This window comes from Cynocephalus volans, chromosome 8 (genome assembly GCF_027409185.1).
Source record: "Cynocephalus volans isolate mCynVol1 chromosome 8, mCynVol1.pri, whole genome shotgun sequence".
NCBI classification, from domain to species: Eukaryota; Metazoa; Chordata; class Mammalia; order Dermoptera; family Cynocephalidae; genus Cynocephalus; species Cynocephalus volans.
This window is the reverse complement of record NC_084467.1, coordinates 119,941,643-119,968,489: the sequence shown is the minus strand read 5'-3', so window position 1 is coordinate 119,968,489 and position 26,847 is coordinate 119,941,643. Positions and strand designations below refer to the sequence as shown.

At 41.8% G+C, this 26,847-nt stretch overlaps 1 protein-coding gene across 2 annotated transcripts in view; it reads right to left on the bottom strand.

Annotated features, from left to right (window-relative positions):
• The window catches only part of LOC134384812 (carboxyl-terminal PDZ ligand of neuronal nitric oxide synthase protein), a 295,395-nt gene that overhangs the window by 27,213 nt on the left and 241,335 nt on the right, over window positions 1-26,847 (bottom strand). For both annotated transcript variants that reach the window (XM_063106589.1, XM_063106588.1), the window contains exons 5-6: window positions 24,663-24,771; window positions 12,877-13,018 (exon numbers count right to left, since the gene is read on the bottom strand). In XM_063106589.1, coding sequence (XP_062962659.1) covers window positions 12,877-13,018; window positions 24,663-24,771 — 251 coding nt within the window. The remainder of the gene's footprint in view (window positions 1-12,876; window positions 13,019-24,662; window positions 24,772-26,847) is intronic.

Below are 26,847 nucleotides of genomic sequence, written 5' to 3'. Positions count from 1 at the left end.
ATGGGGGTGGCTGATTTTCCACGTCTTCCTCGCCTAGTTTTTCTGCTCCTCACTTTTATTCCTTTCCACTGAAGACAGAGACCACACCTTCGATCACATACACAGCATATTGCTTAATACTCTATTTCCTATTTTTCTTCATTTCCTGTTCCTTTCTGTTTCTTGAACCCTGGCAATTCCTGAGGATTACATAGAAAATATTTTATTTCTCTACATTTGGGATGAGGTTCATCACTAATGTCTTCAAATAAGATTTCAGAGACCAAGTACCAATTATAAAATGAAGCAGGTTGAAGCAAGCAGGAAAGACAGGGAGCTGATACCCTAATCCTGAAGCTACCCCAGGAAACAGGCTTCAGTCATCTGAGTGCCTGCCTTGTAGAACAAATTGTTCTAAGAAGTCCTCCTATGCAAACCCACACAAGTCATCTGGGGAAATAAGCCTGGTATTTAGAAAGTAAACAGTATGCTTGGTTTTCCTCCTGGCTACTCTGAGAGCTGGGGAGATGGCCTCATGGAAGGTTGCAAAGGCAATTAACAGAAACTATGGTACTGGACACAGCCTGGTGGAGCAGCTCTTCTGCTCCTTTGTAAGCCAGTGGGCAGGGAGTACAGGGAGCCTTGCTTTCTACCACACCCCTGCATTCAGAAGGACCATCTTGATTACTGGGCATTTTAGTCTGAGAGACAGACGGCTAATAGATAACCCGTGGCTGTTTTTCGGTAGGTAGATGGTGCTGGGAACTGGGCATCTGCTTTTCCATGCCTGTATAGGAAAAAACGGTGAAATTTCCATCAGAAGGAGCTGGGCTCCTGCAGTACTCTGTGCATCTGTGTGTTAGGGCACTCAGCACTCGGCATTGGTTATGCCTGGCCATCTATTTTCCCTCTAGACTTCAGGCCAGGGCTGTGTCTCATTCGTCTGTTTCCTAGGGATCTGGCATAGAGAAAATGTTCCATAAATACAGACAAATGAAATAGTGTCATGACAAGGTAGCAAAACGGGAGCAGGCTATAGGAGGCGGCTGCCTACCCACCACCCCCTGCCATCCCTGAAGATTGTAATAATGATAACTAAAAGCCCCAGATATAGAGGATTTGAACATGCCCTTGCCAGCAGCCTGGGTGGAATCAGAAAATCTCTCAGGTTCTAGTTCTGCTTCTGGAGTAGCCACACACACACACACACACACACAAAACTGTTCAGATATTCTGTTTGAGCTAGTGGAGTTCCCAAACTAAAGCTGAAGTGACTCCATCACAGATCATGGGACTGCTTTCTGAGAGGCTTGCTGCCAGACACTAGGTGCTCAGATGATCACATTTGGAGTTTTGTTGATTTAATAAGCTAATAGGTACAGATCAGTGTAGTAACAGGTCTGTTAGAACTGGGAAGAGTAGACCTGGGGTAGACAGAAAGAACACACTGGATGGAGGGCTAGAATCATTGTATATGTCTGTTAACATATCACATAAGACAGGATCTAGAAGAGGGACCCACAGCTAATGGCCTTCTTCAGGTCCTACCAGATAAGGGAAGAAATCTGGTATCTGCAACTTCACTGGCATCCAGAAGCCCAAGGGACAAGAAATGGCATGAAAAAACCTTCTGTCAAATCCAGGAAATATATGGGATGGGGCATCATGGCTTCCAAATTGTACCAAAGAGAAGTTAGATCATGATGAGGGTGGAAGGCAGTGCTGCCTTCTGAACTGCTTATTTAAACTATTTCTATCTGATAAATTAAGCAGTAACTAGAAGCCATGAGATGTATGCTTATTACATTCATTCATTCAATAAGCAATTAAGCATTTTGTATATGACAGATCTACTGGACACTAAGCATGAAGTGGATAAACAAAATCTGTGTTTTCTTTGCTTCTCTCGGCTGATGGAAGAAACAGACCTAAACCATAGCTGCAGCATGAGGTTGTAAGCAACACCTATGAGGGAGCTATCCAAGGTGTGGGACAACAGAAGAGGAACATCTAAGTCAGGCAGGGGTTAAAGAAGCCTGCACAGAGGAGAAAATGACACCTGAAGAAGGATGTCCAGCTAAGGCAGGTGAAGGCATTCTCGGCAGAAGGCAAGACAGGTGCAGAGGCACACACGCATGGAAGGCCACGGCATCGCAGGGGCACTGAAAGTGGTTCTGTAGGGAGGGACCTGACCAGGAAGAGTCAGGATTTTATTTTGAAGAACTGAAAGCAGGTAATACCAAAAGATTTTCATTCTTTAAAATTTCACTCTAGAGATGGCATGATAGAGAGCTCCAGAAGGGACAAGGAAAAGCAATACTCTAGCTGAAAAATACAAAGGCTATGCTAAGGGATTGACAATAAAAAAAGAGGGGACAGATTTGAAAGGTCTTCAGGGGGTAGAAATCACAGCACTTGCTGACCAATTGTGGGGGGGGGCAGGAATATGTGTAGGATGAATTTTTAAATGTCTAATGTTGACTGAGTGGAGACTGGCATCTGTTAGGGGAAATTCAAGAGGAAGAAGATTGTAGGTAAAAGGATGAGTTTAGTTTTAAACCGTTGAAATTGTAAGTCTGTGTAACAGTCAAGTGGAGATACCCACTAGGCTGTGTGTATACCATGGACTGAATGTGTCACCCACAAATTCCTATGTTGAAGCCCTAACCCCAAATGTAATAGTATTTGGAGATGAGACCTTTGAACAGTAATTAGGTCATGAGGTGCAGCCCTCAGGATGGACTTAGTGCCTTTATAAGAAGACACATGAAAGACATCCCTGTCTCTGCCACATGAGGACACAGGGAGAAGGCAGCTGTCTGCAAGCCAGGAAAACAAATTGGCTGGCACCTTGATCTTAGACTTCTCAGCCTCCAGAATAGTGAAAAATAGATGTCTTTTGTTTAAGCCACCCAGTCTATGGTATTTTATTCTGGCAGCCTGAGTGGACTAATATAGTACATGAATGGAAAGTTCAGGAAAAAGGTCCAGCCTAGAGATAAATGTAGTGGAAACCATGGGAAGTCAGAACAAAAACACCAGGGAGCAAGTCCAGGAGAAATTCCAACACTTAAGGCGGAAGTAAAAGAAGAGTCTGCAAAGGATGCTGAAAAGCAGCAGAGCAAAAAGGGAGAGAGTATGGGGTGGCGGTGGCCCGGAAGCTAAGGAAGGTGAGTGTTTCATTCCCAGGGTGGACACGACAGAGAATGGCTGGACCTTAAGTGACCCTGACTGATACTTTCAGGAAGGGCTGCCAGGGCAGCAGACACTGGGTCACTAGGGATTGAAGAGCTAAAGGCAAGAGTGGGGAGAGAATAAGAAGACAGTGAGTACAGACAAGTCTTACAAGATACTTGGCTATGAAGGAAAGGAGAGAGATAAGGTCATAGGCTAGAGGAGATGCAGGGACAGGGAAGGTTTGATTTTATTTTAACATAGAAAATACTTGACCTTATCTATCAGCAGTAAGGAAAAAAGTCAGCATAGTAAAAGATTCAGGTGAAGATTCAGGAGGGTGAGATAACTGCCCATTCAAGATTCCAGAAGAGGTGAGATGGGGCTGGAATGCAGAGGCAGGTGAAAGGGTTAATCTTGGATAGGAGAAGGTCACTATCCACTGAGATAGAAGCTAGGGACAAGTAGAAGGCCTGCTGAACAATGAAGTAGCCCAGGCCAAGTGTGAGGATCACAAATGTGTAACCAATCTGAAGATGGGGTTTTCTCCAATGCTATTCAGCATCACAGGGCTAAAATGAATAGGTATTGCTAGATTAATGCAGAATTGGGATTTTGCCAGGCACTGGTAAAGACAAAAGAATAAGTGGCTATGAGCTCAGTCTAAAAGTGCTTAAAATGGCCACTTTTTCCCTTGAAACTGCAATAATAGCTTAAATTTAAATAGCACTTACTGTGCTTCGGGCACCAGCTTAAGGGTTTTACATGTATTAACTCATTTATCATCATAACCACACTAAGAGGCAGGCACTATCATTATCTACATTTGACAGATAAAGAAACTGAGGCACACAGCTGGTAAGGTTGGAGCTGGTGCTCCAAGCCCAGCAGTCTGGCTCCAGGGCTGGTGCTTTTACCCACAATATCATGCTGCTTCCTGATAGGTGGGAATAAGAGTGGAAGCAGGAAACCTATCTCCCACCTACCAGGCTTTATTTTCTTCCTTGTGAAATAGGAGGTGCTCACTCAGTTTCCCTGGGCTCAGGTTACAGGACATGCCTCCAGTTTCAAGCCAATCCCCAAGGTTTCAGGCCCCTCCTCCAGGCCTTCCCCTAGAGGAACGGTACTGTTGCTAGTTAGACCTATTTTTGGCACCAACACAGGGAAAATGAGAGCACAAGGAGCAGTTTATGACAATCCAGCAGCTGGGCATGCTCAGTAGAGAAGGACTATATAACTCTGGTAGCTGGGCATGTTCAATAAAGTGGAGTTTATCTTCTGAATGACCTTCCACTAGAGGTGCTAGAGAGCATAGAATGTTCTTGAATGTGTCTGGTGCATGTCATAGGATTTGACCAATGAACATGCTCCAAGAAGAGACCAACTGAGCATATGCAAGACTGTTCATGGCTGTTTCATAGCTGAGAACGACCCCCTTTAAGTGAATATGCATAAATAGTGAAACTATACAAGCCAAATCAGAAGGCAGGGTTGTAGCTCACTCTCTTGGGGCCAATCCACCCTTCTCTAGCTGAGGTGTGTGTGCTTTATTTTGTATCAAAGTTGCTTTTAGCAGGTGGCTGCTTACTCTCTTGAGACAGCCTGCACTCTGTACTGAACTTGAAGTATGTTTTTCTTACGTTGGTGTTAAACTTGGGGTGAGCTCTGCTCAGTTGGTGTTAAACTTGGGGTGAGCTCTGCTCAGTCTCTGGAGGTATGCCGCTCTCTATGATGTCTGTATCCCTTATTTATTACATTAAACCTGTTCTCACTCTCTACTGTGACTCTGCTCTTGGATTCTTTCCTGTGGCGGAGTCAAGAACCTGGTAAGAACACAGGGTGGGCTGAGGCCAGCTATAAGACCTCCCAGACCCTTCCTCCCATATCACTTGCACTTACGCTCTCTAAAACCATCTTGTTTATTTGTTACTTGTTTGCATGCCCATCCCAACTTTGAATGTGAGTTCTTTGCTGTCTTGTTCATGGTATCCCCAGTACCCGAATCAAGCCTGGCACCCAGGGGACTTGATAAACACTTGCTGAATGAAGGAAAGAGCTGAAACGGAGAAGCTAATAGATGGAAGAGCAGGCGTGAGAGACAGCAGAAATGACAGGAAGTCCGAGGTGTGCTTGTTCTCCTGGGCAGGCAGGATGTCCACGCCCAATGTAACAGCTACATAATAAACAGTCCTCAATTGTTCACTGTCTAGATGGCAAGAGTTGTATTTCATTTTATTTTGAATTTTTATTGTATATATTACATACTTAAGGTGTACAACATGATGGTTTGATATATAGAGTGAAATGGTTACCACAGTCGAGCAATTTAACATATTCATCCCTCACAGTTACCCAGTTTTTCCCCCATTTATATGTAGAATCTAAAAAATTGAATACATAGAAGCAGAATAAAACAGTGTTTACCAGGGATGGGGGGAAGGGAGGAAATGTATGAGATATATGTCAAAGGATACAAAGTTGCGGGCACTTATGATGAATAAGTCTGGCCATCTAGGGTACAACATGAGGAGACTCTCACAATTTTTGCTGAGAGAGTAGATTTCAGGTGCTCTTGCCCCACACACAAAAGAAGAGTTTTATTTTTAAGCAGCTCTATGCTTCCAAAGGGCTCCAAGCCCTTCCACAAGTTGGATTGTCTGTAGCCATAGGAGGAGGGACGCCTCCAAGGAAACGGAATCTCTCCTGGGAAACCCTCTGCTAGAGAGGAGGAGCTAGAGACATGGCACAACAGGACAAGTGGAACAGCAGCAGCGGCGCCACCTGGCTCTGAGCCCCAGAGACTGGCCAAGGGCAGCTATTGCCAAAAGATACAAAAGATAAGTCTCCCCCACCATAGGGAACAGTAGAAGGAATGAGGCAGGAAAGAAAGGCAGGCACAGAGAGGGACGGAGCGAGAAGGCACACACAATGAAAGTGAATAACATCATGAAAAGCACTGCGGAAACCTTTTACCCAGAAGGGAAAGCCCTGACCAGACATCAAAGAAAGCAGCAAAGCCTCCGCCCTTTCCAGTTCCTCAAGAGTAAACAAATTTCCTCTGCACAATACAGGACCTGCCATCCCATCGCACAGGGCGGCTCCATCAGAAAGATAAACACTGCATTAAATAAAAAGCTCCTAAACACGGAAGCGAGATTCTTATAAAAACTATTGGTAGACAGTTTTTACAAGAATCTCTATCCTGGACCCTCAAGGTGCCCCATTACAGAGAAAAATCCTAGCAGAGTCAATAAATGCTTCTGGGGGAAACATTTCTGGAAAGAAGAAACATGTTTCTAGCATTTTATGGACAGTAAAAAAGCGAGTGGGGCTGTAAAAAGGAAGTGACTATGGACTTGGGCAGCAAGCAGCCTTCTGTGACATGAAAACATTTCCAATCCCAGATTCAAATGCTAATTCCAAATGCTAATACTCAAAGCATGTTTAGCTTCAAGGTCACAGCACTACACTGTACTCAGAGGGCGTCTGATTAATCATTTAACTTGGACCTGCCATAAAATCATAGTACTTCAGAGATCTTGTCTACTTCCCTCGCTGTATAGATGAGATCATGTACTCTAGAGTCAGCCCTGGAAAACTAGCTAAATAGCTAATGCTTACTGAGTACATATTATATGCTAGGCATTATGCTAATTCACATGCATTCTCTCACAATACTGGACAGACAAGAAAGTAAAGATCGAGAGAACATGAGATTTGCTGAGGATTAGCCAGCTGAAAAATGATAAAGCCAGGGTCTAAGCCTGCTCATTCTGGTGCTTGAACCCAGGCCCTCAGGTGCTTCTCCAGTCTGCTGCTCAGGACTCTCTCCCTCACACACTGCCTCGCACTTCTGTGATGGTTAATTTCATGTATCCGCTAGGCTAGGCCACTACTGTACCCAGATACTTGGTCAAACATTATTCTAGATGTTGCTGTGAAGGTATTTTTAAAATGAGATTAACATTTAAATCAGTAGGTTCTGAGTCAAGGAGATCACCCTCCATAACGTGATGGGCCTCATCCCATCGGTTGAAGGCCTTAAGAGAAAAAGACTGACTTACCTGGAGAGAGGGAATTATGCCAGCAGGTGGCCTTCAAACTCAAACTGCAAACACTGCCTGGGTCTCCAGGCTGCCGGCCTATACTGCAAAGTTTGGATTTACCAAGCTTCCGCCACCGCATGAGCCAATTCTTTAAAAATAAATCCATCCCTCTCTCTCTCTCTCTCTACACACACACTCACGCTCTCTCTCTCTCTCTCTCTCTCTCTCTCTCACACACACACAGAGTTGGCCCTTCATACCTATGGGTTCAGCATCCAAGGATTCAACCAACTGCAGATCAAAACTGTCATGTACAGACATTTTTTTCTTGTCATTATTCCCTAAACAATACAGTATAGCAACTATTTTCATGGCATTTACATTGTACTAGGAATTACAAGCAATCCAGAGATGATTTGAAGTATTCAGAAGGATGTGTGTAAGTTATATGCAAATACTATGCCATTTTATACTAGGGACTTGAGCATCTGCAGATTTCGGTATCCACAGGGAGTCCTGGAGGAACCAATCCCCCATGGACACCGAGGGATGACTGTATATTCCTAACATGATTTCCATCACTCCACAGGCCACATCCTCATTTACACGAGGCAGGGGGAGCCCCTGCTGCTTCCCTTACTCTGCTGGGATGCCAATATGATTTATAGAGATTAATTACATCAATTAATTCATTTTTAATTACAGATTCCAACCCATGCTTGACCTTCTGGCAGAGAGACACTCAGTGCTCTGACTATCTTAACCTTGAAGAAGCTGTAATGGAACTGACAGGTTTTCCTAAAAAGGACCCAGATATTTCTATATGTAGAATACCAATTACATTCTTCTTAGGGAGAGTGATATATGGAAGAGACCAAGCAGCTGAGATCTCACGTATACTAATGTGATAAGAAAATTATATCCAAAGAGCTAAGTAATAAAAAGGAGAGATAAACATAGCTGGTGGACCCGTTCTCTCCGTGCTGACCATCTGTCAAAGCCAAAGGTGTGCAGCCACGTTGGTCTCCACCTGCAGCCGTGGTCCCCATCGCTGCCTTCACATCAGTGCTCTTCTCAGCCTTCAGCTCTCACCCTCCATGCTTTATCCCCTCCATCCTACCTACTCCCCCTTTCCCCAGTGTCATCATTCCTCACCAAGGGGGAGTTTAAAAGTCACTTCCTGTTGAATCTCTACTCAGTCTCCACATTCATTTTGGCACAGAGTAAGCATTTAATAAATGCTTGTTGACAATGACAAAAACATATGCACTCCTTGGCCACACTTACTCAACAATTATATCATGCTAGGAAGTCCCTACCCTCCCAGAGCCGACACTCCACTCAAGATAGAGGACAGTATGGTAGGCCCCCCCTTATCTGTGGGGAATATGTCCTAAGACCCCCAGTGAATGCCTGAAATGAGGGATAGTGCCAAACCCTAATATATACAGTGCTATGTATGTTTTTTCCTATACATACATACCAATGATAAAGTTTAATTTATAAATTGGGCACAGTAAGAGGTTAACAATAACCAGTAATAGAACACTTACAACAATATGCCAGCATCACTACTCTTGCACTTGGGTGCCATGTTAAATAAAGTAAGTGTTACTTGAACACAAGCACTGTGATATCGCGACAGTCTGATCATTGAGATGGCTACTAAGTGTCTAACGGGTGGGTGGCACATTCTCATACAACATGGATACACTGGACAAAGGATGATTCACATTCCGGGTGGTAAGTAGCAGGATGGCTCAAGATTTCACTACAACGGTGCACAATTCAAAACCTATAAATCGTTTATTTCCAGAATTTTCCACATAATATCTTCAGACCAAGGTTGACTGTAGGTAACTGAAACCAGGGAAAGTGAAACCACCAATAAGGGGGGACTACTGTATACATATGTCTGGTACACAGTGGGCTAAATGTTAATGTTAACAGCATCAGGCAGGAGTAAAGAGAACACAGGAACCCAGAAAAAACATATTTAAGTTTTCTAGAAGGAGAAGGAAAAAGGATGGGAGACTGAGAGCTGGAAGTCAAGCTTCCCAGAAGACACGATGCTGAGACGGAAGGATGTATAGGATGTCTGCGTGGAGGTGAATGCAGGCACCCTTGGCAGAGAGAACAGCATTAACAATGGCTGGAAGGTACTTGATACATTCAGCGCAGGAAGGAGCTCAGGGCACAAGGGGAGGAGTAGGAGAAATAAGACTGAAAAGGATAGAAAGTGATCACTACTCGAATCCCCAGGACTCCCCACAGAGAATCCTCCCCAGTATCACAGGAAATCACATCAACCCACCCCACACAGCAGACCCTGCAGGGGCTGAAAGTGGAAGGAGAGGGTAGCTCCCACTGCAAGCAGGAAATAAGACCTCCACCCCCATGTTGTCTATTTGAAACACTATCCAGGCAGTTCGTCTCTCCAAAAAACCAAACTATACAATCCTAACCTCTCTGGCCGGCAGCCAAGTGGTTGGTTCTGATTAGGTACTTGGATTAGATCAAGCTCCTCAGATAGAGTTCTGTGCTAATAATAGTGTTCAAAAACTCAACTTCTGGGCACTCTCCCTGTGTCCAACCCCTTCTACTCCAGGAATAAGTGGCTTCTCCAGAGAAAATGCCCTTTACTTTTGGGTCGGAATTTCTTTGTATGAATATATACTGGCTGCCATTGTGACTGTAGGTTTGAAAGCTTAGAGACTTAGGCTACGGCTCTCTAACAAGGGAGGAGGATACCAAAGAAGAGTTAGTTACTCAAGGCATCAATCTTCTCCAGCTAGCAGTTCTGATGGCAAATACTCCAATTCAGAAGTGAGCAGTAAAGCAGCCAGCTATAGGTCTCATATAACCTCCATACAAGGTTTATAGGGAACTATCAGCATTATTATCTACTAATTGACCAGCAAGGATATGTAAAGTATTTGCCAAGGTCCACCTCTAACTCTGTTTTATCTCTAAGCCCCAGATCACAGAGATGGAAAAATTTTAAGTTTACGTTACTTTAGTACTACGACCTGCTATAAACTAGGGCACACAGCAAAAGGCAAGGCTCTACCTATGTGACAATATTTTATTAATCAAGATCACTGAGATGTTTGCATTAGTAATAGAGTGCCACTATTTAATAAATATGAGTAAATCAAGAGAGAAGGTAATTCTCTATGGTCACGTAGAAACTGAGCACTAGAATGAAAGTAATATCACGTTTTTGAAATTTATGACTAATACACAATCATGTGTCACATAATGTTTCAGTAAATGACAGATTGCATATATGACAGTAGTCCAATAAGATTATAATACTGTATCTTTTCTGTGTTTAGGTATGTTTAGATACACAAATACTATTGCATTACAGTTGCCTACAGTATTCAGTATAGTATCATGCTGTATAAGGTGTGCAGTCTAGGAGCAACACGTTATACCATATAGCCTAGGTGTGTAGTAGGCTATCCCATCCAAGTTTGCATAAGTACACTCAATGATGTTTGCACGATGTTGAAATTGGTTCTCAGAATGTATTCCCACATTAAGCAATGCATGATTGCATATCCAAAGTATAAAATTATAAAAGTATAGTGAAAAGTAAATCTTCCTGCCGCTGCAGGCACCCAGTTCCTTTTCCCTGAATGAACCAGTTACCAGTTTCTTGTGTATTCTTGTGGAGATATTCTATGAATAAACGTTTGTGTGTGTGTATACATACTAGGGTACTTCAAAAAGTTCACGGAAAGATCCGTATTATCTTTTAATTCTATTTTCCATGAACTTTTTGAAGTACCCTCGTATATGCATACATATGCACACATTTATCGTATTTTAATATAATTGGTAGCATACTGTATCTAAAGTTATAAATCTTGATTTTTAAAAAATGAACAATCTTGAAGACAGTTTTATACTGGTTCACTGAGAACTGAGTCAATGACTATGCAGTATTCCATTAATTTTACCATAATTTATTTAAAAAGCCCCTTTTTGCTATTTCCAATCATTTGGTTTTATAACAAATTCTTTGCTTACATAACCTGATATATGTATCATTTCATACATGCATGGGGCTACCTTAAGAATACATTCTTAGAAGGGAATTCAAAGGTAATGAAGGGGTCAAAAAGCATGTGAATTTTCAAATGTAATAAGGATTTCCACACTGTTCTCCATAGAGATTCTACCTTTAGCATATGTTAAATTAATATATGCATCTGGAACTATTTCTCAGTCTCTATTGTGATCCATTCAGGCACTTACTCAGGTATTGGTATAGTTTTACCTATTACAGCTTTATAATATGTTTTTATATCTGTAAAGCTACTCCTCTGTCATCACTCATCTCTTTCTGAATTTTTTCTATTCTTGTCTTTTTATTTTTACATATTTACTTTAAAATAATAACAGCTAACATGCATTTGATGCTTACTATGTGCCAAGCACTAGACTTGGCTCTTTAAATGTACCAGCTGGACTAATTATGATAATAATTCTGTTAGGTAGAGAAACTAAGGCACAGAGAGGTTGTGGAACTTGCCCAAGATCACACAGCCAGTGACTCGTGCAAGTAGAATATAAAAGTCTGTGCTTTCAACCACTTTCCAATACTATCTGTTGTTTTTCAACTTTTTGAGTTTGATGTTTAATTCATATGACTTTCATAATTTGTCAACTATTAATGTAAATAATTGAACCTTTGGATTTTCCTCTGATCACTGCTTTAGCTGTATCTCATAAGTTTTGAATACTGTTGCTTACTGAGGTGTTCTCTTTGCTGTTAGAAATTTGTACTGTTATGTTAAATTTATAGATTAACACAGGGAGAATTAACATTTTTATGATGTTGAGGTTTCCCATCCAAGAACCTGATATGCCTTTCCATTTGTTTAAGATTTTTTTCATATAAAACATACACATTTTTATTATGATTATTCATAAGTATTTTATCTTGTTTATATGGTTATTTTAATGGATATTTTTTCTTGCACTATGACTTATAGCCAGTTGTTGTTGGAATATATGAAAGCCATAGATATCTATATGTGATACTGAACCTTGTCTTTTTAACTAAGTTCTATTATTATTTCTTATAGTTTTCAGTTTATTTTCTTGGGTTTCCCACATGAAAAATTAATATAAACAAGATTGAATTTTTAACTGTCTTTTTCTTGCTCATACTTAATTTTTTACATTTACTACTAAGTAAGTAACAGAGATGATAAAAGACATCCTTGTCTTCCTCTGGACTTTTAAGGAGACTTCAAAATTGGAGATCTCGAAATACTGTCCACATTGAGGGCTTACAGAACAAAAGACGTTAGAAATGTAAAAAACTAAAATATTTAGGTAATTGTAAATTTATATTCTTTAACATTTGCTTTATGGGGTGCTCTTTTACTGACATTTCCTTTAGGGTCAGATGTGGTAGCATAAACAGCTCTACCTTTAGAAAGTGTTCCCCAATATCCAGCTTCAATGCTTCCTCATAAGGTAAACATCTTTAATCTTCTGTTATAAAAGTACCATGTGTCACTTAAAGGAAATTTGAAATCTTGAGAGCAATAGAAAAGGTAAAATACTTTAAGTGAATTAATTGCCTGGGGCTTGGGGAGCGACCCACACTGTGTGGCTTCCTGTCTCCATTCACATCCACAGCAGCGACGGTGCCTACCTGGGTCCCCGGAGCTGTTGCTGTTCCTCTCGCTCTCCCCGTCTTCCTGGCCGTCTGCATTCTGCTGCGTGTGCTGCAGGCTCAGCTTGTGGCAGACCTCAAAGGCCTGCCCCACTGTCCGGACAATTCGCATAGCTTGGCTCTGGGAAGGAGAAAGGAAATGAGTGAAGGGTGTGAAGATGCTGCAAAGACACAAGACGGGTAAGGGGCGGGCAAGGATGTGCCAGGGGCATGTGGACAGAAACCCATGAAGCCAGCAAAGGAAAGAGATGGAAAAACCTAAGGTTGTTCAGATGTGCACGTACTCACAAAGAAGAGTGTGAAGACATATTCCCTTCCTGAAATACTCCAGAAAATAGAAACTGTCACCACAGTTCTGAAACCATCAGTCAACTGAAAGGGCAGATAGCAAATAAACCAATTCTGGACTTAGCCCCAATTCTCCCCTCCCAAGTGTAACAAAAATAGTCGATAGGCTTCAGGACTTTTTGCCAACCATTACTGAATGTTCCATGGGTCCATCAAACTAAGAAGAACTCAGAAATTTTTTTTTTTTTTTTTTTTTGGCTGCTGCAAATATTGGATTTCCCTGAAGCTCCCAGAGATCAAGGGCTACGTTGACATGGGGCTTGGAAGCCATGGCCTAGACAGCAGAACCAACCAATATTCAGTGTCCAAGTCCCCTGGAACACCACTGGCAGCCAACTAAATTTAAGATGAGCCTTTTCCAGCCTTATTCTAAAGACATCACTCACTTGGGTCTGTTCTGTGGCTACTTCCTTTCTTCTGTTTTGCTATTTAACCTCTTTCTTTAAGAGCCCAACAAGAGAGTCTGACCCTAATTCCCAGCATTCCGATACTTTACTAGGAAAGAAGGGGAGAGGACAAAGAAGCCTGTTCCTGGACAGAGTCATAAGCAGCCCCAACAGGCTTGAAGAGGAACCACATGCAAAGTTTTCAGGGCATGGTCTCAAAGGTGGATAATTGAGTGTAATTTGATAGTCAGTCAGCTTTCCCCTTCTCCCAAGGACTAAAAATGAGTGAAATGTGAAATACAGAATTTCAGAGCTCAGACTGGAAAAGCTCAACACAGTTTCTCTAACCCTAGTCGTCCTCAAACATCACATCACCACAGACTGTAGTTTACTTAATTTGTCACTGCCACCCTGTACCCAAGCCTAACATTAACTGTATTTGGGGTAATCTGACTTAAGGTCAGCTGTGACCACCTGGTGACATCCTACAGTCCACTGATCACATACAAAACCCCCAAGATAATGTCAGCGGTCAAGCAGAACTTCTCATCAGCATGAGATAGCTGGTATTACACTACAAAACTGATGCCCACTGCTTTGATAAGCCTTCAAGGCCTTGTGGAGAGTAAATGTATGCTTCATTTATGCTTTTCATAATATTGAAATCAGCTCATATTACATTACTATCTCCCTGAACCCCTAGGGACCTTAGAACCACATGTTTTGAACTACTGCTCTTGCCCATTCTCTGTGAGATGTAACTTACAAAATTGCTGCCCTTGCTATTCCTTAAGCCTGGTGTCACTTCTGTGTTCCTTCTTTTTATTTCAGGCCAGAGCATCCACGTTAATATGAAAAGGCATCTTGGCCAATCATTATCCACATGTCTGTTTCAGATCTCAGTCTCCTTCTGCTCCTCCTGACATTCTCAACTCAAGCCACCTCCTAGAAGTGACTGCCGTATAGCTCAAATCACTCAGCCCATTATGCTAACCCCAGAGAGATGTTCTTAACTGATCTCTCACCTAGATCATCCTGACATGTCTGGGTGATAAGAACCTTAAGTTAAGTGAAGCAGGAGGAGATGGGTAACTTCCTTAGTCAGAACCTCTGTCCTCTATGTTCACCCTTAACTTCCTCCTGTGTCCAAAGGGCAGGCCTAGGCCCTTTCTCACAATACAGGTTTGCAGTAGCTAACTGACAACTGTTCTTTCTGCACAGGAAGCTGAGAAGCAGTAGGCATCGGTCCTAAGCAATAAGCCCCTACCCTTCCCATTCCCGAAACACACAAAAAGGTGCAATTTACAGGGCACAGTACTAAGGCCAAGCACACCCCTGCCTTCCACATCCTCTTTGGCAGAGCCAGGAAGCTCAACTCTCTGTGAAAAAGGAGAAGAAAAGGCTGCTCCGCTCAAAAGTGTTATTTCCATGGGCTTCTCAATTTTTTTTTTGTTTCTATTCCCTTTACTAGAATGACAGAGAGAGATGCCTTTGGTTAATCATTTACAGCAAAGCTCATTACTAGTTTACCAAACCTTAGGTTATGCTTTTTTCTGCCTACCAAGTATACCCAGTGTCAATTATACAGAACCCTTCCTCCTCCCATCCTCTCTGACATTTGCAAATTTCTCTCTCCTAGGCATCTATAAAAGAGGCAGAAAAGGTAAATGTTTTAGGTTCTAGAAGTAAAACATGGTAAGTCTAGATTACGTGTAGAGATTAGTTGTTAAATTTCATTACTTTCTTATCTTACATAAATTAACCCAGATATCTTATACAGAATAAATATGTCTGCAGAGACTGAGCTAGTCTTTTCTCATATGTATCATTCCTACAGTACAGACTCAGCTTCCGCCTTTAAAATATACACGTTACATAGGAAACTTCAAACTCACTATTGTGTCTGTTCCTATGAAATCTGTTTTCCTAAGGAGGACATGTTACAAATCCCATCATATCTGTAAATACCAGACACGTCCCTTAACCAGCTTTTAAAATGATATTAAAAATTTAAAGGTCCTCAAACAAGTGTTCCTGATCTATGGGATTAGACAAGGGTAGGGATCAGATTTTTAAACTTGTCTTCGAAAGGAAGAACTCAGATTTAAATAAGAGGACAGAGCTGGTGGGACATGACTTTACAGAGGACCTGCATTTCTTGAGTGTCACAAAAGATGACAATGAATGAGGGGTGACACTCAGAATTGAGCATTTTAGGAACCTAGACTATGGCTCTCTATTCTGCCACCTTTATCAAGGACAGACGTGTGGAACATACCTCAGGTTCAAACAACCATTTATAAACTCAAAATGATTGCAAAGAAGTAGGCTGGTTTTCATGCTTAATATTTATACTGTTTCATTTTTATATTTTAGTACATTTACTAGGATCAGCAATTGACCCAACCTCTATCTGATTCCCCTAAAAGTAGAAAATGCAGACTTTAGGTTTACTGGTCCTGCCTTTTCTGTGTTGAAAGGGGCATCCCGCCTCTCTCCAGCCTCGCATTTCCTTACTGTCCTCCCTTTATCACAGTTGTTCTATATTTCTGTAAATTCACCGAAAAAGTGAATTAGTGATGTCTCTATAGCATCTCCTCTGCCACAAAGAGGAATAAATATATGGATAACATATATGACAGCACTTCCCACAGTGCTTGGAATAGTTTTATGCAGAATGTAGAACTCACCGTACCACAGGCAATTAAAACAGAAAATAAGTAGTAGTTCAAGAAAGGCTGGGATTATTTTATCAATAATAGAAATAAAGATACTGAGGGAATCACCTCTTGCATACACAGCATCAAAAGGGCTTTGCTACCATTCCCTCCCCCCTGCCCCCCGCCACCCCACCTCTCCATCCTCCAGCATCACAGGAAAAGCCCTGGGCCAAATGGATCTTTGGTCTGAGCTAGTATGATGGTTTCAATGTATAAGAAAGTTGTCAAATAAGAGTTCTAGATTTGCACACTCAGTACTAAATCATTTCATTTTGATTTATGCTTTACTCCTCTTTAATGTAAACATTATGTTTCCATTCACAGTAAAAAGACAGAGTGGCATGTTTTATGAGCCCTCTGCACCTGAACACATAATCAAGCTACCCTACTTGCTTTACAGAACTCCAAACACATGAAAGAACCGCCCTTCTTGTCTACCACACCAGGAGTTAGAAGGGGCTGGATGGCTCTGAATTCTACTCATAAATGGCCATGTGAGTTGAAATGCCCCTTGACCTTTTTGGGCTCTCCTTCCTTCACCGGTGAAAAGTCTACTTTTATAGGACTCTATACAAGAATCCTGTTAGGGGGACAATTACTTGAAGGTGGCTAGTAGGGGCAATCTGAACCTGCCAGGACTGTCCCTCCCCCCATCAGCTCTCTGCACAGCCATGTGGGCTCCTGCCCCTGCTAGATCTACCCCACTTGGTCACCCCATCTTCCAGCCTTCTAGGCAAGAAAACTAGTTTTGCTTGGCACCCTAAAATGTAGGAATCATATGTGCTGGGGCTTAAGAAGCTCTGTCTGAACTCTGGTAAAGAGAACTTAAAAAGAAAAAAAAAACCTTGCAGGGGATTTTATGAATACTTGTTCTTTGGGTTTCCTAGGTCCCATTGAAGCAGTTGCTTCAGTCTCATGACCACAAACAGGCCTTTGGAAATCAAAGCAGAGGTTTAAAGACTGAAGGCAGCAAGGCAGAAATCAGAACAAACAAGTGAAACATTGGAAAGGAAGCCTTTTTGAGTTCCAAGATTTGGCCATTCTCTGGAATTTACTAGATTTTTTTTTTTTTAAAGCATCATTATACTGCATGATTTCTGTACAAATCCAGTTTAGTTTTACATAAGCCCCTGAAAGTACTTTGCCACATGGATCAAATCTTCCTGTGCAAAAGCCATTTCTATTAGCAGCCCCAAAGCATGTGTGGGCTCTTAGTTGTCAAGATTAGGCTGCATATTGCTGCTTTGATGTTTTCAAAGCTAGAAAGGAATATCTAACTGCAGAGTGGCTCTCAGCTGCAGACGGAGAGTGCTGAAGCTCTTGGGAGTGCAATTATAGGCAATTTGGTGAGAATAGGGCTGGAAAGGAAGCTGTCTTAGAACTTCATACTCTTACCTCCCACAGCAATGTTTCTTTAATCCATCTACCATTCATATTGACATAGCTCTCTCTCCTCCACCCCCAGGACATCCTCAACCCAGTACAGAAGTGAAGTCGAGATGCAATGAACAGTTATTGTCTTTAGTACACTTAATGCAGTATCAACTGTATACCTAGCAGGTGTCAATATTTGATGAAATGCAGCAATAATCATAAAAAAACAGTATATTCTTAGTGAGTATGGGCTGTCTACTTAAAAGCAGACAAAAGTCTGCAGTGGTAGCTTTAGCAAGATGGAAATCAAAAGCTTGATTCCTGTACTTCAGTGACAGAAAAATTATAGGCAATCATCGTGATATTATGAAAATACCTATTTGGTCTTCATCCCTGTCCCATGACATATAACTCCTAAAGTCCTTAGAATCTCCAGAGTGGTAAGAGTCTTTCTGTAGGCCAATGATGGCTGGCAGCCCTTAGGTAGCTTCAGGATGGGAGCTGGTCACAAGAAAGACCAAGGCAAGACTTCCAGTCCCAACCTCCAACCTCCAGGGAGGGGAGAGAGACTGAAGGTTAAACTGATCACCAGTGGCCAATGATTTAATCAATCATGCCTATGTAATGAAACTTCCATAAAAACCCAAAAGGCCTGGGTGTGGAGAGCTTCCAGATAGCAAACAAGTGAATTTTCACTTCTGCTTGCCGGGAGGGTGGTACCCCAACTCCACAGGGACAGAAGCTCCTGTACTTGGGATCCTTCCAGACCTTTTCCTATGTATCCCTTCATCTGGCTATTTATTTGTATCCCTTAAAATATCCTTTGAAATAAATGGGTAAATGTAAGTTAAGTGTTTGAGTTCTGTGAACCACTCAGCAAATCAACTGAACCCAAAGAATGAGTTGTGGGAACCCTGAATTACAGCTGGTTGGTCAGAAGTTCCAGAGGCCTGAACTTGCAATTAGCATCTGAAGGGGGTGGGAGGCGGGAGGCAATCTTGGGGACTGAGCCCCCAACCTGTGGGATCTGACGCTATCTCTAGGTAGACAGTGTCAGAGTGAATTGGCGGACACCCAGTTGCTGGCCGTTGCAGAATCGGTTCCCTGCTCACCAGTGGAGAGAAGTTCCCACACATATGGACACAGAAGTTGGTCTTCTGTGTCGATGACTGTTGCTGAGTAAGAGACTATAGAAAAAACATTTTTTGTTTTACCCTTACAATCATGATTTTATTTTCTGTTCTCACTCTAAGTGACTTTGTTGTTGATTGGTCCTATAAACTTTGGGACTCTTTTAAGTGCTATATACATGCGAAGGATGGTTATTGTTAATCTTTTTCTGCAGTTGATTTAACATGCAATCTTGGGCACTGTCCTGAATGTCACTGTCCTAGAAAAAGCTCTCTAATTCACAACTTATGGAGGAGATTAAAGGAGCTGTCAGATAAGCAAGGGAAGTGAAGAGTGTAAGTACAAAATGCAAGGTGTATATGAAGATGATGGTGACAATGGCAACAAGAAGAGAAGGGAAAAGAAGAGTGGGCTCACTTTTGGCAAGTAAGGTTTTTTATTAGTCTCCCAGCTTTCTATTCTACTCTAGCTTATCTCCTTTCTCCCATATCTTCTGGGCCCTTAAGAATTGCCTGCTAAGTGCTTCTGAATTCCAGGGAACTGAAGTCCGTGAAGTCAGCTATAGGACAGCTCACAGATTTATAATCCTTCTCGTCTATCACAGCAATAAAATGTAGTGTCTTATCTTGACCTTAACTATCATAGAATCTCAACAAAAACAGAACTGAATGTCATGTTTCTTTAATGTGTTAGCTTTTTTCCCCTAGAAGCTTATTAACAGATTTAGCTTGTAGCCATCAAATGATTACAATCTATGGAATTTGCAATGCTAAAGCATGAAAATATATTTATATCTGGACTTCTACACACAGAAGGATCCAAGTTGCTGAGGCTCTTGGATCCTTAAATGGCAGATGGGTTAGGTTTTTGTCCAACAGTTTATTTAATGACCTTAGTTATAGAATCTGATCAAGGCAATGCCTTGGACACAAGAACATCACTCATTATAGGGAAATTTTAGTTTCAAAATGCATATGATTTTCAACATTGACTGGACATAGTACATCTTAAATTTTCCTATAGACTGCTGGGTCTTTTTCTTTCCTTTCGTTTTCTTTTTTTCTGCTCTGCTAGCCCATGAAACACAGTACCATAGATAAAAGAAGGCTGAATTATAACCTCAGTGCTGTCAGTAACCAGCTAGTTACCGTGGACAAGTTAATTCTCATTTCTAGGTACCTGATTTCCTCATCCATTAAGAGAAAGATTTGGACTAGATGAATTCTGAAGTTCCTAAATTTTGACTTCCCAATCCAATCCCACCTGAACATTTAAGGTATAAAAACGGTCTCTTTCCCTAAATTTAAGACCTCCCTATTCTTCATCTTTTAAGCTTGACCAGGCAAGTGACTTATTCTTTAGCACATGACTGTCATCATCATTCAAACTCCACTGCAAACTCTAAAGTACAGTCAAACTTCAAAGCTATGGCCCCCAGTTTGCTGGGGACAGTATTACAGGAGGAAATGATTTCTCCTAACTCAAACCAATTGAGCTGTGATTTCAGGCAAGATGATTTCAAGGAGCAGCCCGTGAAGATAATAGGAAGATTCCTGTGGCTCCTGTTAATCACCTACACTTCATGCACTGATGCGCTAATAAGAATAGTCACTCTTAATTGGGGCAGACAGCCATATCCTCTTGGGGCTTAGAGAGAATGACAGGAGATCGACATCCACTCCACAGGAGAGGTCAAGAGGCTTCTCAAGAGGCAAAAGGCCTTGCAAATAAATGCTATCATTATATTCCCCAAGGAGAGAAAACAAGGAATACCCATGTTATTGGGAGATATCTCCATTGGATACTCTCAGCAAAGACCCACTCCCGTCCCTCCTTTCTAGCACTAATCTAAGGAGCGCTGGACTTCCTCTACCACAGTCCTAGCAATCCTTCCCAGTCAGTCTTAGAGAAATTGTTTCTTAAAGATCAGATAACTTCACACACAAGCAGCATTCCTGAGATGCCTTTCATCTTATTTGATGGCTGGAGAAACTCAAGTCCACAAAGGCTCATGTGTCTTTTATACGAGTTTCATGTAACAGGGTTTAGTGGCCAAAGTCCTGGACTGGGAAGCAGAAAGCCTGGTTCTAATCTCAGTGGCATCACTGGTTCACTGTGTGACCAAGAGCATTTACTTCCCTGGGCTTGCTCTTTATCCAACTATGAAATTGAGTCAACATTGACTATACAAAGATATTATGAGGAAAAAAGGAAAATCTGTGTTAAAGTGATTTGGGTCATTCAGAGTTAAGGAGCTCTTCATACCCAACTAATGAGTACAAGAGAACCCAGTTAGAAATTGGTCTTGGAGAACAAGGCTACTCCTTAGTTACGTAACTTCCTAATGAGCCAAGGACAGTAACATAAGGAAGTGGTTAAGAGTATGAGCTCCAGAATCAGACTTTCTGGGATTAGTTCTGACTCCACTACTTATTATGAGTCCTTACACAAGTTATGTACCTTAAGGCTCCATTTTCCCACATATAAAATGAAGAGCATAATAGTACCTACCTCACAGAGCTGCTGTAGGAATGAAATAAGATAATTTGTGTAGAGTGCTTAGAACAGTCGCAGGCACACAGCAAGTAATCAAAACAGGTAAGATATTATTATTTGACTTCATACAAGGATAAAACTCAGATAATCTAGGGTAGTAGAAGAATAACAGGTACCATGTTGTCTTCCAACAATATTTTGCTATTTAGCTTCTATTGAAAGCCCAGCTGAAAACAAAACAGCTCAAGGTTAAAATCCCTGGATGGAAACCACATTGACTATATGAGAGTACTTCAAAAATTCAAGGAAAGATTTGCATAATCTTTCAATTCTATATTTCCACAAACTTTTTGAACTACCCTCATATGTGTGAGTGACTAAAGGAAGATCCACAGGGTAGAATAATAACTGTTCTGGGAGCAAGGTATAGGAAAGCCCTCTACCCGGGAAGCTGAGATATCTGATCCACATTCTCAACCAACAGAAGAGACAGACCCAGGCCCCGTGGTGAACTGCAGGGTAAGGATGACACTGTGTTAGAGACCTGCCATGAGAGACATGCCATGGTTATGCACACAGGGGACATGATGTGATGGGAAACAGCAACAACCAAAGTTCCGATATGGCAAGGAGCTCATACAAGGTTTCTCCACACTATGACCAATACGAGGGCTCCAGAGAACATCCAGATCTGCTGGTTTCCACTCAGGAAATCTCCCTATTGACCCTCAGCAATCGAGAAACACTCCTGCAAGACACATTTCCTCCGGGTCTGTAGTCCTTTCCCCCTTACCTCTTAAGTATTACTATGATTTGCCGATTAAAACTCCTTCCCAAGCTAACTATTATTTCTCAAAACCAAAAGTGCTTTATAAAAAAGTAAACCACCGTGTTTGGAGACTAAGTAGGATGGTGTGCAAAACCCCACAGATGGGTTCCCCACCCCTGCTTAATTCTGCTTCCTTTGTGGAACCATTCACTTCTCTTTCCTGGCTCGGAAATCGGCCCTCCACCTATATAGTTCAGCAGCAACGGGGCTCACAGCCTGCACTATCTGGAAACAATTCCCTCAGCTGCATGGCTTCAGGCCAACAAAGGGCCTGAGAACCAACTCTGAAGAGCTACAGTCTCAGTAGGTGAGGGTGAAAGGGATAAAGAAAACAGAAGAGCCACAGATCAGAATTAGCTCTAAGAACTGTGAGCCATTGAAAAAAATGGGTATGCTAGGGAATTAGATGACTAGTCCTTTTCATTGGGTAGTAAGAACTTGATTCTGTACTTCCCTTCAAGATCAAAGCTCCAGGTAAGCACTGTTTCCAGACTCAGGTTTTGACAGAACTGGATGTCCCACTGTGTGTATTGCTACACTAGATCCAATGGCAAGGCAAATATAACATGGTCTCCTTTACCTAGGTTTCTTGCTCAAAATTCTTTTGTTCTGCATGTCTCCCTGGTTCTAGCCAGTCCCTATTCCTGGGAACTTGAGCAAGTCATTTAATCTCTTTGAGCCTCAATTTACTCATCTGTAAAACCGGGGGTGAAAATTACCTGTCTTACATTCTTTATGTGTTACAAAGATAAAATGAGATTAACTATTTCAACAGTTGGTAAATGATAATGTGTTATTTGTAATGCTAATAAATTTCAAAGTCCTCATGGTCCAGTCTATGTGCAAAGCTAAAAAGTCAGAAGCACAGTCAAGTACTCAAAATGAATTCAAAGGGAATTCCAGTCTTTAGTTGCAGCTGTCAAAGAACATTACAGATGATCCAACTCATAACTCTCCAAAACACTCTGTATTTCCTTTTTTCTCTTCCCCAGATCCCCTACACCTCAAAGCTGCATAAAAGCCTTTCACTCTCCAAAACCCTAAACTCTCTCTCCGGGTCCTATGGTTTTTCTTTCTCTCCCTCTTCCTACTCCTCTATCAGTTCTTTAATATGCAGCTCAACTTAGCCTCATTTACATTTTCTTCCTCAGTTGTACTGTTATCTAGAAATAAAGCCTGGCAACTTGCCCTTTTTCCCTTCTATCTTTCCCGTTCTAGCACTTTCTATTCAATTCCATGATTTGCATTTTAAAAACCTAGAAACAGTGTGCATAAAGGCACAAATCTCCTTAGAGAAAGAAGCTAAGTTAGAAAAGCATGATTCTTTTTATGGAGCTAGGGTGCAGAATGGGACACATACATTAGTAAATCTTGACCCTTTCATGTATTACTCTTATTATCCACACTTGGCAAGGTACCTACAAATTTAATAAAGATGCCTTAAGGCATAAGATACATAAGATGTCACATAGCATCAAAGGAAGAGTATGCAGGAAGGAGGCTGGGAGTCCTCATAGGAAGCCAGGCTTAGTGGTTTGTCTCTAGAATGGTAGACCTGTAAGGGCTCTTAGTAAAGGTATAAATACAGAGTTTCCCAAAATCTTATCTGCAGAAAAATGGTTCCCAGAATATTAACACATGCTACACGGAAAAAATGTACAGCACCATAGCCAAATCAGTTTGAGAAATGCTACGTTAAACAAAGCTAAAGGGATTTTTTAACTTTAGGATTTCTTAGCAAGTTAAACAGAATAGTTTTAACATGGAACGTTTTGGATGGTAAATGTTTTACAGAGTACACTTTAGGAAATGCAGATTTTGACTATCCTCCTCATTTTATAGACCAGAAGCTGAGACTCGTAGAGGACCAGTGACCTGCATGACATCATCAAGGTTGCAGTAGAGAAGTGGAACTACAGCCTAGGTTTCCTAACCCCCAGGTTTCTAAAACCCCAGTTTTGTGTGTTAGACTCCTAGAGGAATGATATAGAGAAAGAATGCCCCTATGGAACTGTAAAAGTTGCATTTCCTCAAGTATCAAAGTTGCCATACCTAAATAATCACCCAGGAGAACCAATATCATACAGTAAGTCTAAACCGGATTCCATGTGTCATGCTTTATAGTCTACTGATCAATATACAGAATTAGGATGAAAGATCACCTTAGTAAATGGCAGTGCTTCTCTTCCACCGCATGCTAAGGTGAGCATCATTCCTGGTGCTGTCTACCTGCTCGCATTCCAGAATACTTATCAAAGGCCAATCCTTCTCCAATTGTCCATATGTAACTAGTACAAAGTTCAGATGAAACTAAAAGCGAATTTCAATATATAGGAGTACCGACAGACTACTGAAATAGTTTGCCCACAGCTGGCATTAAAGCAGCCATCTCCAAATCATCAACAGTGAGATGGGCCAATGTTGGAGGTGCCCTGGGTCCATCAGAGGAAAATCACAAATGAGCAATGACTGCCCCTTTACCTTCTTCTTGGATTTAAAGACATTACACCTGAAGACATTGCTGGCACCATCTCGAGCGATATAGCTGAAAATCTTCAAGTCTTGGGAATCATGAGAGACGTAGAAGATCCTAGAGGAAGAGCAACAGAAAAATGCACTGAAAATGGCATTAGGATCAAATCTCTGTTTAAGGACACTCTGAAGACAGAACCCATTAAAGCCCAAGTTATCAGAGAAAGTCTTCTTCCTATGGGGCCAAAAAACCACAACACAGGAGGCACTTTCAACAGGCTCCAAAACCATGAACACTCCCATGAGTGACTTCCAGATTTGGAAGAATGGGCATGGGTGCGAATGGAAACCCCTCTATTACAAACCATCTCCTGATGGCAAACCTGTCCTGGTAACTTGTATGTTAGAAGGAAAAATCCTTCCCGTCCTTACCAGAGCAATAAATCAGCATCTCACTCAGGGAAATGTGCACCAGTTTTCTGATACCTGTTTATAGTTGTCCCCGAGTGAGGAGACTTAGGAACCAGCGATGTTAACCACTCTGGGAGAGACAAAGACATTCTGTTTCACTATCATAGTTCCCTTGGTGACAGTGATCCCACTTCCCGTACCCCATGCAGAGACCATGGCTTCCGTGTATTCACTCCCTAAGGGCACACTGAGGGCCAGGCACTATTCCAGCAGCTGGGATGCAGCAGGAACACACAAACAAAGCCCCTGAGCTCACGGAGCTTACGTGTAGGAGATGTCAATAAACAAATAGAAAATAAGTGCTGTGGAGAACGATAAGGCAAAATAAGGCCCAGAGCATGATGGGGGCTGCTGTTTTTGACAGGGTGCTCAGGAAGGCCTCACAGAGGGGCGGAGACCTGAATGGTGTGAGGGAGCCAGTCACAGAGATACCTGGGCAAAAGCACTGCAGGAAGTGGACACAGCAAGTTTACAAGCCCTGCAGTGTTCAGAGGTGCTAGAACCGTTCAAGGAACAGCCCAAAGGCCAGTGTGGTTCAAGTGGAGTGAGTGTGGTCAGTGACAAGGTCATAGAAGCATCCAGAGGCCAGAAGGAAGGAGGCCTTGAAGGTCATGGCTTGTATTCTAGGTGAGATGAGAAGCCATCAGAGGCCTGTGAGCAGAGCACCAACTTCTTTATGCTTAAAACACAAGCATCACTCTGGTTGCTTGTGGTGGAGAGGGGCAGGGACAAGAGTGGAGGCAGAAGGAAAGTCTGGGAAAAGGGGGGAAATTATAAGCAAGGACTGAGAGGCTGCATCTTAAGTGGGCCTATGGCAGGGCATCCCCAGAACCACCAAGTCTGACTGCTGTGGGCATGGAGTGGGGAATGGAGGTGTAGGGGATGCATCAGTGGAATTCATTTGGGACAATTCAGAGAGAATGTTGCTTTTGACAAATACCACGGAGGCCACATCATTTCCACAAAATATTTTTTTTTCTCAACAACAACTCTGGTAACTTTCATCCAAAGATTTAACAGGCCTGGTTTGTCTTAGTGTAAGTCAGGAGAATGAGATTTAGGATCTATAACTTTATAACTTTGCCACTTACTACAAGTTAAGCTCTGTAACCCCTTAGAAGCTCAGCTATATTATCTGTAAAATGGGACTATTAATAGTAACACCTTGTGGGGTTATTGAGAAGATAAAATATTTAGTAAAGTGCCTTTTTACTTCTCCTTACCAATGTAGCCTCTGAATAGTCTAGTAACTGAGATTCTTGCCACAGAATCCCAAGAAGCCTGAGAGGGACACTGAAAAGAGGATGGGCACAGAGAAGAGAACAGTACCAGGAAGAAGCCCAAGTTTACCTTGGGACTGTAGTGGGTTAGAAATCTTGATTCTCCTCTGATCTTAGAATAGGACTTTTAGGTAATGCATGAATGAGCCAAAAGGCTCTTGAGTAGGGGACGAAAGTCCACAAATAAGTTTGGCAAAAGCCATCTAATCAATTCTAATCACTGTTTAGGAATGGGATTGTGTACTTTGACTGTTTTAGGTTGCTGGTTTGATTCGGGTTTGAATGACTATTGACTGTTTAACCTACGGATCTTAAGATATGCTAAGGAAACTGCTTAAATGCTGTTTAAATATGCTAAAGAAATTGCTGTAAGAAGTATGTAAGAAAGAAAATGTTTACTAAGGGCAAGCTGTTTGTTGGTGGATCAACTTAGCTTTTTACAA